The 16,202-nt window shown below is 60.9% G+C and overlaps 2 protein-coding genes across 2 annotated transcripts; one reads left to right on the forward strand and one right to left on the reverse strand.

Annotated features, from left to right (window-relative positions):
- Positions 1 to 346: 346 nt before the first annotated feature.
- Positions 347 to 11,499, forward strand: LOC117649598 (endothelin-converting enzyme homolog). The gene is made up of 18 exons (XM_034392490.1): positions 347 to 1,093; positions 1,370 to 1,617; positions 1,690 to 1,802; positions 3,538 to 3,600; positions 4,581 to 4,742; positions 4,817 to 4,900; positions 4,994 to 5,205; positions 5,265 to 5,552; positions 5,625 to 5,864; positions 6,752 to 6,896; positions 6,982 to 7,099; positions 7,644 to 7,740; positions 8,022 to 8,382; positions 8,495 to 8,543; positions 8,660 to 8,727; positions 10,862 to 10,989; positions 11,067 to 11,231; positions 11,299 to 11,499. The coding sequence occupies exons 1-18, from the start codon at positions 347 to 349 to the stop codon at positions 11,470 to 11,472; spliced, it is 3,462 nt and encodes a 1,153-aa protein (XP_034248381.1). The 3' UTR covers positions 11,473 to 11,499.
- LOC117649600 (facilitated trehalose transporter Tret1-like) lies at positions 11,496 to 15,251 on the reverse strand. Its single transcript, XM_034392495.1, has 9 exons — positions 15,117 to 15,251; positions 14,888 to 15,023; positions 13,838 to 14,023; positions 13,392 to 13,490; positions 13,122 to 13,327; positions 12,842 to 13,054; positions 12,564 to 12,750; positions 12,278 to 12,481; positions 11,496 to 12,195 (listed from the first exon to the last, which is right to left on the reverse strand). Exons 1-9 carry the CDS (start codon positions 15,249 to 15,251, stop codon positions 11,888 to 11,890), a joined length of 1,674 nt encoding a protein of 557 aa, XP_034248386.1. The 3' UTR covers positions 11,496 to 11,887.
- Positions 15,252 to 16,202: the final 951 nt, after the last annotated feature.

Below are 16,202 nucleotides of genomic sequence, written 5' to 3' on the forward strand. Positions count from 1 at the left end.
GGCCAATGACGGCTCATGGCTCATGGAAAGCCGGGGCGCCATGGCGGCCCATGGCGGCCCATGGCAGCCCGGCCGCAGTCAGGAAGCGGCGTGCCAGAGGCCCACAGCGCCACAGCGCGCCACCGCTCGGGAGCGGACCGCCTCCTCCGAAGCCCCGCCCGGCTCTCCGCCGACTCCAGTACAAGTGCGAGGATGACGTGACCGTCGCCTGCACTGCGGGCTTGCCGACTCCGCCCGTCATGTGGCCCGGGGGCGACGGTGGGCGGCGAACGGCCTTGAGGCCAGCCTTGAGGCCAGCGAGGCCACCGGCCAGCACTCCGGCAAGGCCACAACACCACGCAGCAGCATGAGCGTCGCCCAGGGCTCGACGCCGTCGGCGCGGCCCCGTACCCTCCAGGACAGTCGCCTGGCTGGCCTGGACAACCTCCTGGACAGTCGCCGGGCTCCACGCCCGGACAACCGCCTCGAGAACCGACGGGGAAACCACCTGGACAAGTACTTACCCAGCGCGGACAGCCGCCAGGACAACCAACGGGCGAACCGGCCGCAGGACAACCGCTCCGAAATTCGCCAGGAAAGCCATCCAGGCAACCGTGAGGACAAAAGCCGGGAAAAACGCCAAGATTATCGACTGGAAAATCGAAAGGATAATCGCCTTGAAAACGGCCCAGATAATCGCCTGGAAAACCGCCAGGAAAATCGACAGGAGAACCACCAGGGCAATCGCCTAGAAAACCACCAGGATACTCGGCTGGTTAGTCACCCGGAGAGCCATCGGGATGACCGTCAGGAACACAGCCATAAAAACCGCCAAGACAATCTCTCCGACGACCTTCATCGAAATCGCCCAGACAACCGTCCGGAAAATCTCAGGGTCAACCGGCAGGAAAACCCTCCGGTGGACGTCCAGGAAAATCGCGCTGCAAATCGTCCAGACAACGATCGCGTCAACCGCCAGGACAACCGTCAAGAAAACAACATCTCGAGCAACAACCGAATCAATCGCCAAGAAGTTCGCCCGGACAATCACCAGGATGTCCGCCGGGATGATGGCCAAGATGTCCGCCAGGACAACCGCCACGAAAACCGTCCCGTTGTTCGCCATGAAAACCGTCCCGATGTTCGCCATGAAAATCGTCCCGATGTTCGCCATGAAAATCGTCCCGTTGTCCGCCACGAAAACCGTCCCGATGTTCGCCAGGAAAATCGTCCCGATGTTCGCCCTGAAAACCGTCCCGATGTTCGCCAGGAAAACCGTCCCGATGTTCGCCATGAAAATCGTCCCGATGTTCACCAGGAAAATCGTCCCGATGTTCGCCATGAAAACCGTCCCGATGTTCGCCATGAAAATCGTCCCGATGTTCGCCAGGAAACCCGTCCCGATGTTCGCCAAGAAACCCGCCAGCACATCCGCCAGGAGAGCCGACAAGAAAACCGCTTGGAAAAGATTCAAGAAGACAGCCAGGACAACAGCCTCGACAGCCCCCAGGACGCGCGCAAGAAGAGGACTCCGGACGACCGGCGGGCCGCCCCGAAGGGCCTCGACCAGGCCAGTCCGCTGGGGAGCCACCTCGGCAGCACCGAGGAACTGGTCACCGTCAGCACGCGGAGGGCCAGGTCAGAGTCCGGTCAGTGTCTAGACGTCGCGTAGCCCCCAGACAAGCCAACTAGTGTGTGCGCGCTGTGCAGGCTCAGGCGGCTGCTGCGCCGCCCGGACAGCAAGCGCCTCCTGGTGGCGGCCGGCGCGCTGGCCGTGCTCGTCCTGCTGCTGGTCATCGCCCTCGTCGTCGTCTCCACCGTGTGTGAGTACGCCAACGGGTCAACGGGCCAAAACGACTGAATCAGTTCGGTTGTGTTGATGGTGTAGGGAATTTTCTCATAATTAGAAGACTTGCTCCGGTTTTGCGCCAAAGGTGCTTCCGATGCACCCTGCAGGTGGCCACCCCCACCATACTCTCTGTCTCGCCGACCGACTTGGAGAATACAGCACACTACACTGTACAGTCCGATGGAGTAAGGGGGTAAGGGGGGAGGGGGAAGGGGGTAGCTTATGATAAGGGGTGTGACACACCGGGCCTCGTTGCCTGCCCCCTCCCCCCTCGCCCTTCTGCACGACTCCACCGCTTTTATACGCGCTGCCATCGATCCTGCATTATTGATTGCGTGGACACTGAGTGGCTCTACGTGTGTGTGTGTGTGTGTGTGTGTGTGTGTGAGCGCGTCCATGGAGCCGGCGCGATGTCGCGCGCCCCGGCGAAGTACTTCCGAAAAAGAAAAGCCTGCGAGAGGAGAGAGGTGGGGGAGGGGGAATCTCACACTGCCGTGCGCTGCCGCCTCCCGCCTGGCTGCCTCTGGGCCTCTGGCTGCTGGAGTGGGCTGGAGTGGTTGCAGCCGGTGAGCACCGGCTGCTGGAGCGACGCGCCGCTTCGCCGGGGGAAAGGGCGGTGGTTGACGCGGCTCAAGTTGATTCGAGTGCAGCGATTCCAGCGCGCGGTGATTTCGAAGCGAAAGGGCTGCTCCTCGACACTGTGAAACACTGCGACACTGTGGCATCGCGCGAGTCGATTTCAGTCCGCGCCACTCGCCCGCACGCCGCCACACCCGCCACCGCCCGCCGCCCGGCTCCGGCTTCCGGTGACAATTAGCAGTGTGCCAGTAATGTGTGTCTTTACGAGCGTTTAGCAGGACAAGAGAAAAAGCGGCCGCGGCTCCCGAGTGACGTCATGAAAGACGTCACCTCTCGGCTGCACGATGATCGGTATTGGAGCGGGGAGGTGGCGACGACATGGCGATGCACACCGGTGATAAGGACGGCCGCAGAAAACGACACTCCAGCGGGGGGCTTTGAACCCGGGCCGCGCGGCGGGGCACACGCAGCCAGAATGTTGGGGGTCATGAGGGCTTGGGCTGCGCCAGGGCTAGGGCTCCAGGGTGGACGAAGGTATAGCCTAGCGCCGCGTCGCCGCGTCGAGGTCACCCAGTGACGTGCCTCGCGGCCTCGCGGCTCGCGCAGGCAATACCAGGGGTGAATTGAAAGAACAAACAAACAACTAACAAACCAGGGAAAAGCGGTTTTGAAAGGGGGCAACAGTTCCTAGAGCCACTTAAAAGGTAGTCAAAAGGCAGCACTTTTCCCCTCTGTAGGTATGCAAAACTCTTTTTGCTTCTTCCTACGGCCGCACCTGGATCCGCCCTGGACTGGCAGGACTCGCGTTGGTCGCGGAGAGATTTTTGCTCTGCGGCCGTCACCCTCGTCGCTGCGAGGGATCCTTGTGGCACACACACTCTTACACAAACACACTCACTCACACACGCCAGGTCGTCGACCCCGCGCTTTTGAAAGGCGGGGATCAAAAGGACGGGGGTAGATGACTCTATGCGGAGCACAATGAGTGTGGGAGTGAGAGGGGGCGAGGAACTCGGCGAGGAAGCAAGGACGCGCCGCGCGCCTCGCCGTGATGGGGCTCAAGCAGCAAAGCCACAACTTTCGAAACTTATTCATTTTCTCGCTTCTAGTGCTGCCGTTTTTTGTTCCAGATTACGCCAAGTACAGAATGTGGAGCAGCGAAGAGTGCCGCAGCGACCAGTGCATACAGTCAGGCAAGCGCATTCGATTCTTGGTTTTCATCCAGAAATGAACAGCGAAAGTTTGTTTTCTTTTTGTGGTGTGCCACCGCGCACACGCCATACATAAGCTAGCCCGGCGCGCAAATGCGCGAGGGGCACGGGGCCACGCCACGCCACCGCGGGGCTCGATTGCTTCGCGGGACAGGACACACTGGGGGACAGAGGCTCGGTCAGCTGGCCCGTCCGAAAAAGAAAATAATGATAAAACAAACGTCAATGAAGCGAGATGGCCGGGGCTGATAGCTCTTTCCGATCCTCGTCCTCGTGGCTTGGTTGTGGTTGGCCTGGGCTGCCTGGGCGGCCCTATGGACGGTGTTTGCGTGCAGAAACGCCCTGTGTAAAACCTGCTAATCTTGCCGCAGCTGTCCTCGCGATTCGTATGGACGAAGAGAAAGTGGAGGGGAAGGTTCGGTCAGATGGACGTAAAACCCCAAACAAAAGGGATGCCAATAAAATTCGCGGCCACCCTTAGGCTTGAGAGCGCTCTGATGGCATCCCGAGGCGGCGACCGTACAGCTAGGCTGCTTCCTGCACACACTCCCACGCTGCAGCGTCGCTTACAGTGTACACCGCTCGGGGCCATGGTTCTGAACGCACACTGTGGTGCTACCCATTTGCACAGCTGATCGCGGGGTGACGATTGTGTGGTCGAAACTGTTTGGGCGGTTTTGCCGTTTTGTCTCTGTCCGAGGGGGCGAGGGGCCGGCGTGTAATTGCGTTCATTTAGTGGTGTATCTCCGTGTCGTGCCACCAGTGCCGCGGCGCGGCCAGGCCCATGGCAGGCCGCCAGCGACCTTGACACTGGCAAGCTGGCCCCGACACGGCGGTGCTTTGCCGCTGCTGATATAGGGGGCCAGCGCCCGAGTGACCCGCCAAAAAAGGAGCGTTGTGTTTGGCACGTTTGGCAAGCCGCTCCACTAACCCCTTTTCCGTTGGTGCCGGTGGGCGCGCAGCCGCCATGCTGCTGCAGGGCATCGACCACTCCGTGGACCCCTGCCAGGACTTCTACCGCTACACGTGCGGCCGCTGGCCCCAGGCGCACCCCGTCCAGGACGCGCACATCTACAACTCGTGGTTCCTGGAGCGGCAGGACGCGCAGCAGCGCAGGGTGATCGGTGAGGGCGCGTCGGCACGTCGGCGAGGGGCGTCAAATGAAGGGTCACTGCAAAGCTTCTGGTCGTGCCCGCAGACGTGCTGCAGCTTAACGTGACGGACAAGGACCCCAAGCCGGTCGTCATGATGCACAACTTCTACAAGTCGTGCACGGACACAGGTGAGTGGGTTCGCTCGTTCGCTGGCGGTAGCGCGACGACGCGTGTCTCTCTCTGCATGGCTGCGTTGCTGCATGGCTGCGTTGCTGCCGCAGACCAGCTGGAGCAGCTGGGGCTGGACCCGATGCTGGACCTGCTGGCCAACCTGTCGCTGCCGCGCGGCATGCCCACCAGGGCCACCGCAGAGGGGTGGCCCCTCGCCAAGACGCTGGCCGCCGCGCAGCGCTTCCTCAGCAAGGACATCCTGGTGGAGATCGGCCTGGAGAAGGACGACGCCAAGCCGGACAACGACACGTACATCATCCACGTGAGTGCTCACGTCTCTGCGTCTAAAATCGACCGAATACTAAACAGCTCGTCTTGCAGCTGCTGCCGCCGCAGAACAACAACCCGCTGCCGGAGGTGCCCGGCCTGGTCGGCCTGGTCGGCCTGGTCCCGGAGGACCCGGAGCACCCCCCTGGCGCGGGGCCGACCGCCATCCCCGCGGGGCTGTCCTCCAAGGAGCTGGTGGTGCTGCGGATCTCGTACATGGCCAGGATCATGGCCATCGTGGACGCCGCGGCCCACGAGGACTCCCCGGACTACGAGACCAACACGACCGAGGTGTCGGCGGCGGCGCTCCGCCTGCTGCTGGTGGACTCGCAGCTCAACTCGGTATGGCCATACTCCGCGCTCTGGCGGCTGCTCGGCGAGCACGGAGTATTGACGGCGAGGTCTGCCCCTCAGGCCACGTCGCAGAGCAAGGACCCCGCCGGCGAGAAGCCCCTGCGCACCACATTTCGGCAGCTCACGGAGATGATGGTCAACGCCACCATGCAGCCCGCCGCCACGACCCCGGCCGACGTGGAGTTGCTGTCGCCCTCACCCCCCGCCGCCACCACCTCCGCTCCAGCTGCAACGACCGCAGCCCCCGTCGTGACGACTGCAGCCCCCGTCGAGACGACCCCGGCCCCCGTCGTGACAACTGCAGCACCCGTCGAGACGACCCCGGCCCCCGTGGTGACAACTGCAGCCCCCGTCGAGACGACCCCAGCCCCCGTCGTGACAACTGCAGCCCCCGTCGAGACGACCCCAGCCCCCGCCATGACAACTGCAGCCCCAGTCGAGACGACCCCAGCCCCCGTCGTGACGACTGCAGCAGTCGAGACGACCCCCGCCGCCGCCGAGACGACCCCGGCCCCCGCTGGCACCACAACAGCCGCAGCAGCCGGCACCACCGTCCCCGGCACCACGGCCGCAGCCGCCGAAACAACGGCCCCGGCCGCCGCGCTCGTCGGTAACCTTGCCGCGCGCGCCGACTCCACGGCCTCGGCGGGGGCGGGGGGCACCGTGGCCTCGGCCGCAGCGGCGCCAACAAACTCGCCGGCCGCGCTCAAGGTTTGTTTGAAGACGCGCCGAATTTGGGGATCTTGGTGCGGTAAACGGTACAAGTGCACTCGCAGTGTCGCTCGTCATCGGCTTGCGTCACGTGGGACTCGAGCGAGTCGAGCACGCGGTGACGGTGCCAGTGTGCCACGGCCAAGGCCCTCGCCGTCGCTACCATGGCGGCACTGTGGCGGCACGCGACGCTCGGATTCGCCACCCGCACTGCACATCCACGCCCATTTCGCACAAAATAAGACTTCCCGTTTTCATCCACAGAGCGGTACTTAACGGTACTTAGCCGAGAGTCTGGGGACTTGGCCCGGGAGCATCGTTGAGGCCCCGACCCGAGAGTATTACTTGACGCAACTAAAACGAAAACGTCGCACTGCAGCGGCGCGACTGCCTAGGAGCGCGAGCGAAGCGCGGAGCGGCGCTCGTCGTTGAAATGGGGCAGGCCGAGCACTGTGCACTGTGTTTGTCGATTGCAGATCGACTTCGCTCAATACCTGGAGGTGCTGCTGGAGGGCCTGAACGCCACCATCGACGTGGACAACGACCCCATTCTGGTGTCGGACCCGTCCTACTTCAAGATGCTCGCCGTGGTGCTGTCCCAGTCCAAGCCCGAGACCATTCGTAAGTGGGTCAAACTACGCAAAACGCGGCAGTCATTCAATCACGTGGCGCACGTGGTGGTTTGCTCGAGTCGTGTCTTTTCCAGAGCGGCTGGTGTGGTGGAAGGTGGTGGAGACGGTGTCCCCGCACACGGCCCAGGTCTTCCGCGACATGAAGCACACGCTGTTGTCCACCGTCTACAAGGGCCTGCAGCCCACCTCCAGGCAAGTTCACTCAACTTACAGGGTGGCCAGAAGGGGTTTTATTGCATCAGTGTACCGACAGGGCCGTCGAGGAACAATACAGCGAATGTTGAGCAGAATCCAGGCCGTTTGAGCATCTCTAGTAGGCGTAGCGGCAGCGGCCGTGGCGGTCGCGGAGGTAGCCGGGCGGGCAGTTGGACGGCACCCGGATGAGCTCCTTGACGGCCGTCAGGTGGTCGTCAGACACGGACACCCAGCGCGTGTCCTTGGGGTTGGCGTCGAGGACCTCCGCGGCGCACAGGCAGGCCAGGGCGGCGAGGCCCAGCAGCAGGGCGGCGAGGGCGCGGACCAGAGCCATGGCGTTGTTGTTTTGGAGAGCTGGCGGCAGGCCCGCCGCCCCCTCCTTTATACCCGCGCAGTGTTTGGCCAGCTGTCTTAGTGTTGAAGCGTGCCGACGACGACATTGAAAAGCAACCCGATCAAACATCTCGCAGTCTGGTTCAGATTGCGAAAATTCGGTCGATCTTCCTCTGCAATGACCTTCCCCCTGCTTTGCTGCCTCCAGGACCAAGTTCTGCGTGCGGGCTGTCAAGACCTTCATGCACATGGCCGTGAGCTACCAGATGGCCGTGGCGAACCCGCTCAAGGACACCGCCAACAGGGTGAGCAGGAGCTGGGTGTCAGTTCCCGTGCCGTGGAGGCCGGCGTCAAACAGGGTCCTCTCCGGCTGTGCTAAAAGACAGTCACCAACAGTCCCCAAAGCCAGCGAAAAGGCGGGAGTTTGGAATGGGGCGTTCCGATTGGCTGCGGCCAGGCTGGTGTGCCGCGGCCTTGACGCCTTGCGAGGGCCTTCCGCCGCCGGCGTGCCAGTTGGGTTGCCTACGCGGCGGCGCGGTACCCGGCGTGGCAGTGTGTTCGCGGTGACTCCAAGCCTCGTGCGCAGGTGCGGGAGATGCTGTCCGACATCACGGCCGGCTTCAGCGAGCTGGTGCACGCGGTGCGCTGGATGGACGGCGCCACCAAGGCCGCCACGCTGGACAAGGCGGCCGCCATCAAGGCCTTCATCGGCTACCCCGACTGGCTGCTGGAGGACGGCGAGCTGGAGCGCTTCTACGAGGGCGTCACCATGGACGCCGGCCAGTTCCTGTGGAACATGCTCAACATGAAGGCCAGGGAGGTGAAGGGGCTGCTGGGCGCCATCGCGCCCAAGGACGAGAAGGAGGGCAAGGGCAAGGCCAAGGACCGCTGGGCCACGGACCCGATCGAGGTCAACGCCTTCTACAGCAGGGCCATCAATTCGATTGGTGAGTGAGCCGACGGGGCGCGCGTTCGACTCCCGGCCGAAAAGTGCTTTTCTGTCCGAATGGCGGGCTGGCGGGCGCTTGTTTGAGGTGGTGGTGCATGCTTTCTGCGTAGCTATCCCTGCTGGGATTCTGCAGGTGCCGTTTTACTATCTCGGCCTGGAGTGAGTACCTGGATGACACCGACTGCACCTTGGTCGGCTCGTCAAGTGCCCACAAACAACCACTTCTGTCAGACGAGGCCGTCTTTTTTGTATAACAAAAAACTGTTGTCTTACAGAGCGTTGAACTACGGCGCTATCGGAGCCATCCTCGGACACGAGTTGACGCACGGCTTCGACATCGAAGGTGAGGACTGAGGAAGAAGACAAAAGAAATCGTCGCCAATTTAAACTCGAGTCGATGACGTGTCGATGGAGACTTTTGAGATACAAGACAAAGCCTTCGCTTCTCTTTTTCATATTGGGTTGAAAAACAATCTCAGCTGCGCGAGACTAAGGCAGGCTAGGGCTGGCCAGGGCAGACAGGCAGAAAAATCTGCCGGGGCCTTCGGGTTTGGGACCAGTAACGTCACAAAGTTGGTCAAAGAGTGACTGAATCTCCGAAAGTTGCCGTTTTCCCCTAATAGAAAAGTGAAGTCCCTCTTGAGTCTTTTTTGCCAAGTCCCTCTGTAGTCCTTATTTGAAAACCCTCCGAAGTATCTAGATGGTGCATTTCAGGGATTAGGGATTTCGGGTGAAAAGGGATTTCAAAGGGACTTGAAATCCCTCCGAAGTCTCTTTTGGAGGCAATAGAAAAAGAGGCGGACGGAGTTGAACCCTGGGTCTTCATCTTACTGACAGGAGACGTTATCCACTGCGCTGCCTGCTCTTCGTGGAGGGATCGGGTCAGCCTGCCTACCACTATCTGCCGGAGCTCAGTCAGGCGCAAGGCACTGTCCGTTGCAGTTTTGCGAGGTTGATGGTTGTACTAGGGGGTTTTAAGGGCAGATAAACGCAACGGTGCCCTCCGTTTTCTCCTCAAATGCATATTTACAAGAATAATACGATGATCAATATTCAAATTTGAATAAGACATTGCTTTTTATCATGATAACTTTGACAGTAGGTGACCAGTATTTGGTTTATTCCGATTTCGTTCATACAATGCACACAATCAACTTTACTGAATGAAACTCATTGTGAATTACGAATATGAGTCCATGCAAGTGTCTACACGCATGGTGTTGTGCATACATTTGTCAAAGTATTGAGAGGTCATACGCTTACTTTCAGGGACTTGCGAGAGATTTCACAGACCATCCTGCCAGATCAGGGACTTCGGAGGGACCTGGTCGGGGGAGGGACTTGACAGGGACTAAGTATGGACTTCAAATCTCCTGAAATCCCCGGTGGACTTTGGAGGAACAAAATAGGAGCCATCCAGGGACTTCGTTTTCGCTGATTTTGGGCGGCCACTGCGTCCGATCTAGTTGCGGCCAACGGCCTACCTCGACGCCCTAGTATTCTTAAGACCCTACTCTTTCATGCCCTGTATCGGGAAGACGTTGACCACAACGATTTTGGCTTTGACCGCAACGATTTTTCGACCAAGTTGCTCAAAAAGTGGTCGAATATCGGAAATTTGTTCATTTTGCTGACTTTGGATGGCCACTGTGTCCAATCTAGTCGCCGTAAAAGGCCTCCCTCGACGTCGAAGTATTCTTAAGACCCTACTCTTTCATGTCCTGTATCGGGAAGACGTTGACCACAACGATTTTGGCTTTGACCGCAACGATTTTCCGACCAAGTTGGTCAAAAAGTGGTCGAATATCGGAAATTTGTTCATTTTGCTGACTTTGGATGGCCACTGTGTCCAATCTAGTCGCCGTAAACGGCCTACCTCGACGCCCTAGTATTCTTAAGACCCTACTCTTTCATGCCCTGTATCGGAAAGACGTTGACCACAACGATTTTGGCTTTGACCGCAACGATTTTCCGACCAAGTTGGTCAAAAAGTGGTAAAATCTCGGAAATTTGTTCATTTTGCTGACTTTGGGTGGCCACTGTGTCCAATCTAGACGCCGTAAAAGGCCTCCCTCGACGTCCTAGTATTCTTAAGACCCTACTCTTTCATGCCCTGTATCGGGAAGACGTTGACCACAACGATTTTGGCTTTGACCGCAACGATTTTCCGACCAAGTTGGTCAAAAGTGGTCGAATCTCGGAAATTTGTTCATTTTGCTGACTTTGGGCGGCCACTGTGTCCAATGTAGTTGCCGTAAAAGTCTTCCCTCGACGCCCTAGTATTCTTCATACCCTGTATCGGGAAGGCTATTGACCGCAACTAGTTTGGGAGCGGTAGCCTCACAAAGTTGGTCATGAAGGGTAAAAACATAATGATGATCGGGGGCCTTTTGCGGATCCGCTGGGGCCTTTTGGGGGCCAGTCCGAGCCCGGACTAAGGGAGGCCGGCTGAACGTTGGACTGTTGGCTGTCGGCAGGCAAGGAGTACGACAAGAAGGGCCTCCGGAACTCGTGGTGGCGGCCTGAAGTCACCAAGGATTACAACGACCGCGCGCAGTGCTTCGTCCGGCAGTACGACAAGTACAACGTGTCGTCGGCGCAGAGGGTGAGGCTCCGCGTGCTCCGCGTGAGAGGGTGGCTGGCGGTTTGTCGCTACACTACAAAGCCTCCGCGCCCTTGCAGGTCAACGGTTCCTTCACGCTGGCCGAGAACATCGCGGACAACGGCGGCATCCGGGAGGCGTTCCTGGGGTACCGCCGCTACACGCGGCGCCACGGCGCGGAGCCCGCGCTGCCGGGGCTCAACAAGTACACCCACGAGCAGCTCTTCTTCCTGTCCTTCGCCAACGTGAGTGCAGACCACCCTCCCCCGCGGCCCCCAGCTCGCCACCCTCTTGAACCCCGCCCTGCTGCAGGTGTGGTGCCACAACTCGGACGTGCAGTTCGACGTGATGCAGCTGCGGGACTCGCACAGCCCGGCGCGCTTCAGGGTCATCGGCGCCCTCTCCAACTTCCCCGCGTTCGCGGAGACGTGGCACTGCCCCGCGGCCAGCCCCATGAACCCCGACAGCAAGTGCATCATCTGGTAGGCGGGCGGGTGTGCGCTCCAGTGTTTGTGATAGTAACAAGAAATACTCTATTTATTTACCTTAAACGAATGTTGCTACGTCTATTAAGTATGTACATATACTACACGGAATGAAAATAACACATTCTCTTAGTTTGAACTAGGGTACTTAAAGCTAGAACTCTACAAAATGTACAACACATGTCAAACATCAATAAAGGCATGAGATCTGGACGCCGGAGAGCATCATGTGGACATACTGTCTCGCCCTCACCGTCTTACATCTATGGCACACACGGGCATGATGAGAAATACATCGGACGCCACACACTTCGATGATCAGTCCACGTGGCGTTTCACCATTGACTTGAGGAGAGCATCAGTGTCTTCGCAGTGTTTTTCTCAAGCAGTCTTGGGAAGTAGGAAGAGGGCAGGGTTCAGAGTTTGTAACTGTCCCCCTGGGACACGTCCACCACCGACTCGCTGGAGGACTTCCTCGCGTCCACGTCGGTGACCGTCGTCGTGCTGATGACGAACACGTCGGCGCCGGCCTCCGCGACAGGCTCCTCCAGGGGGGCCTTGACCCTCCCCAGCCACAGGGTGTTGAACTGGTAGTGCTCCTCGATCTCCTGCAGGGACTTGCCGCGCGTCTCCGGCAGGAAGAAGATGGCGAAGACGACGTTGGCCAGCGCGACCGCCGCGAAGAACCACTGGATGCCCACCGGGCCCGTCACCGGGCCGTACTCTGTAAGGGAGGGTTCCACCTTGAAACACGTCACTGTCGCGCGGCTGACGCGGCGCCGTGGGCCAATGGCAGGGACACTCACGCAGGCCGTTCATGAGCGTGGGGTAGAGCTGCAGCGCCGCGAACTCGATGAGGTTGGCGGTGAAGACGGCGAAGGACTGGCCGACGTCGCGCAGCCTGTCCGGGAACAGCTCGGCCGTCATGGTCCAGGGCAGCGTGAGCAGCCCGCAGCACGACATGGACACGTACAGCAGCACCAGCCCCACCGCCACCCAGCCGTCCAGGCCTGCGGAGAGCAGCGTGTAGAGTGCGGACCGAGGGAAAGGGTGCGAGTTTCGCGAGATGAAACAATGGTGACTTGGACTCACCGTTCTCCGGGTAGAGCGTGAAGTAGCCCGACAGCATCATGCAGACCGCCATGCCGAGGGACGCCGTCGTCATGAGCCTCCGGTTGCCCACCTTGCGGATCAGCACCACGGCCAGCACGCCCGTGAACAGGCGCGTCAGCCCCACCAGGATGGCGGCCTGGAAGGGGTCCACCTGGACGCCCATCTCCTGCGAGGCCGATCAGGTATCAGAGCTCTGTGTCTCTCGCACCCTCCCGGAACGCGCCGTGAGTGCGAGAGAGACAGGCCGCGGTGCGCACCTTGAAGAAGGGCGCGGCGTAGAACAGCGTGATGTAGACGCCGCTGAAGTTCTGCGCGAGGAAGATGACGGTGAGCAGCAGCAGGGGCTTGTAGCCCACGGGCTGCGTGAAGAGGTTCAGGATGGCCTGGTACCACGGCATCTCGACGGTGTAGGACTCGCTGCACACCCGTCGCTGCACCAGCCACTCCAGCTGGCGCTCGGGGAGCCGCTCCTGGAGAAGGCCAAGTTGTAGACCCTCGCAAGGCGTCACTCACCGAGGTGCCGGAGGGGCCACTCACCCTGCCCTCCTCCGTGTCGTTACGGCGCGCGTACGCGTGCAGCGAGCGCGCGGCCTCCTCCACACGGCCCTTGGACACCAGCCAGATGGGGCTCTCGTAGCAGGTGACGTGCATCAGCACCAGGACGACGATGGGGGACGCGCCGCTCCACCACGCCGCCGTCCGCCAGTCCGTGATCGCGCCCAGGACGTAGCCCCCCACGATGCCTGCAGCAGACGGTCACGGTCAGTCACAGCACGGCGCCGCCCCGCCCCGCCCCGCGACACTCACCTAGAGACGCCATGGTCGGGTGCGCGCCGTTGAGGGCGCCGCGTAAGTGCGCGGGCGCCACTTCCGTGGAGAACACGACGGCCGCGTTGACGCCGAGGGCTGCAACGGCCAACACAAAGTTAGGCGGGCATTCCAGCGCACGCTTACAGTGTGCACGATTCAAAAGAACGCCCTCTCGTCTTTGCGAAATCACTGGATGGCTACATTCCCAAATGGAAAATGTTGCAATCACTGTTGCAGTTCGGTGAGTGTCCGACATCGTTCTGAACACAATAGTGGCAATATCTCCTTCGCGCGGAGACTTCTTGAGACCATGCAAAAGTAGCACATAGTAAATGTTGCCCACTTGATTGGAGTGGAGGCGGGTTGCTGACGCTCGCAGTGCGTCCTTCGGCGGAAACGATAAGGAATCCGCGGCAAAAAGCAGTGGAGCGGAAGCAACTCACGGTTAGCCAGCCCGGTGAGGATGCGCCCCGCCAGGACCTGCTCGTACGTGGAGGCGGTGGCGACCAGGAACCAGCCGGCGGCGAAGGGCAGCGTGCAGTAGCGGATGGTGTTGACGCGTCCGAAGCGGTTCATCACCACACCGGCCAGCAGCGTGCCCACCGCCATGCACCCCACCATGCTGCTGGCTGCGAACAGGACGTAGGGACTCTTCGTACGACTTCTTTGTGTGCCAAAACAGAAGTAGAACTTCAAGCAAGTTGTTGAATTAATTCAACTTTTTCGCGGCTCATTTACTGCTTTACAAGACAAAGTCATGGTGATTCATTCCGAAAACTCAACCTTCAATTATACTGACGCACTGGGTGGCCTCGAGGCTCAAAACTATCGAAACGACCGTTTCGAGTTTCGAGACGCAGCGGAAGAGGCGGGGAGTAAAGTAATTCTGTAGCAATGAAACATTTCGGGAGCCGGCGGCGGTCATGTGAGCGTGTGTGTGTGCGTGTGTGAGAGAGAGTGTGTGTCTGTCTGTGTGTGTGTGTGTGTGTGTGTGTATGCGTTTCAAGCTTGCTTCACATGTTGCGTGCGGGGCGGGCACTCGCTGTCCGTCCGTCCGTCGGCGCGGCTCAGCTCGCAGCTCAGCCTCCTAGTTCAGGTGCATCTCTGTCGCTCCAGGAGGCCCCGGCGGCGTACGGCGGCGGGCCCAATGGGCGGGCCCGGTCCGGGCGAGAGTGCGAGAGAGACGGCGAGAGAGGGAGTCGGAGTGAGAGGCCACTAATCGCGCGACACGGTGTAATGCTAGTCGCGCGGTACTTGACACTCCACTCGCATGGCGTCGCGCGGCGTGGTCCAGTTCTGGCCTCCGGCCCCTCCGGCTTTCAGGAAGGCGTGGCGGAGACTTACGGCAAGAGGAGCCGCGAAGTGGCACGGCCGGCAAGGCGCCGTGCGGCCGTGCCATGCCCACCCCGCGGCATTCGCGGTGCGCCGTGCGCGGCCACCGAGTCGAAATTGAAACACGAGTTGGTTAGCCTAGATCGGCGTGGTCGTCTCACCTAGCAGCACGCCCTGGTTCAGCGTGATGGGGATCGGGCTGTCGGGCCGCTGCAGCTCGGGGATCAGCGAGGACGAGTACGACAGCGACAGGCCCTCCGGGAAGTTGAACAGCCCGCAGGCCAGGCACGCCATGATCTGCAAACGCGCGTCCAAGCCACGGCGTGGGTTAGGTTCGAGTCCCTTGGCCTCTACCAGGCCTGCTTTGAGTGTGGTGGATGCGTCGCGTACCTGCGGCAGGCAGCATCGCAGGCTTTTGGGCCACACGGGCTCGGGGTACTGCTTGGCGAAGAGCGAGGGGCTGCGCGGCTTGGCGGCCTTGGCGGCTTTGGCGGTGCGCGCCGCGCCGCGCTCCAGGTCGGTCATGGCGGTCGGCGCGGTCGGTCGGGCACGGCGTTGGCGGCGTCCTGGTGCCGGGCGCGCGGGCGGTGGACTGGGGGCTCGCCGTCGCCGCACGCGCCTCGAGGAGGCGCCCTACGTTCACGTTCACTCACGGCCGCGCTTATCAGCACGGGCATCCCCACGCGTGGCGACGCCGTGCCTCCCGGCGCCCCCGGCGTCTAGGGGTCAGCCCCGCGCGGACGCACCGGAAAAGCGCAGGCTGGCCCTGCAGCTGGCCAGGTGTTGACTGGACGTTTTCTCACCGAACCACCAGTGCAGCGAGCAGAGCTGGGTCGTGCGAACACCTGAGCATTCGCGTCAATCGTTGTCTTCCGGTACTCCACCGTATCAAGGGCTGCTAAGGCCAAAGACGGACTCACGCCACCGGCCAGGTCTACATGGGGAGCGAGCTCTGTCTCTCGCCGTGGGGCGCCTCGCGGGGTGCGAGTGCACCGCCGCGGTCGCGCCAATGGGTGTCCGCCACAACTTCATCAGGCTTTCCGTTTACAAAGTCGCGAGCACGCGGGACGCGAATGCGCTCTCTCTCTCTCTCTCTCTCACACACACACTCACGTGGCTCCGCGAGATTGGCCTGGGTGACACAGTCTGATGAAAGAGAGGAGCTGATTCCTAACCAGGACTGCTGTGGTCGCTCTCTCTCTCTCTCTCTCTCTCTCTCTCTCTCTCGCGACGCGCCCCCAGGGATCGCCGCGCGCGAGAGAGACGGAGCGTCGCACGCGCACGCACGGGCACGCGTGTTGCTAGGCGCCATGCGTGCCAGACGGCGCCAAGGGACTTGACGTGGTGGCTGCAGTGACTAGGTAGTGCGAGACGGCAGGTTTTCAGGGGCGGGCCGCCGGCAACGCCGTGGCGAGACTGCCAAGATCAAGCGGTGGTTGCCTCCTACGGGTACACCAGTTTATTCTGAGCCGCCAG

Source organism: Thrips palmi, unplaced genomic scaffold, assembly GCF_012932325.1.
Source record: "Thrips palmi isolate BJ-2018 unplaced genomic scaffold, TpBJ-2018v1 HiC_scaffold_4, whole genome shotgun sequence".
NCBI lineage: Eukaryota > Metazoa > Arthropoda > Insecta > Thysanoptera > Thripidae > Thrips > Thrips palmi.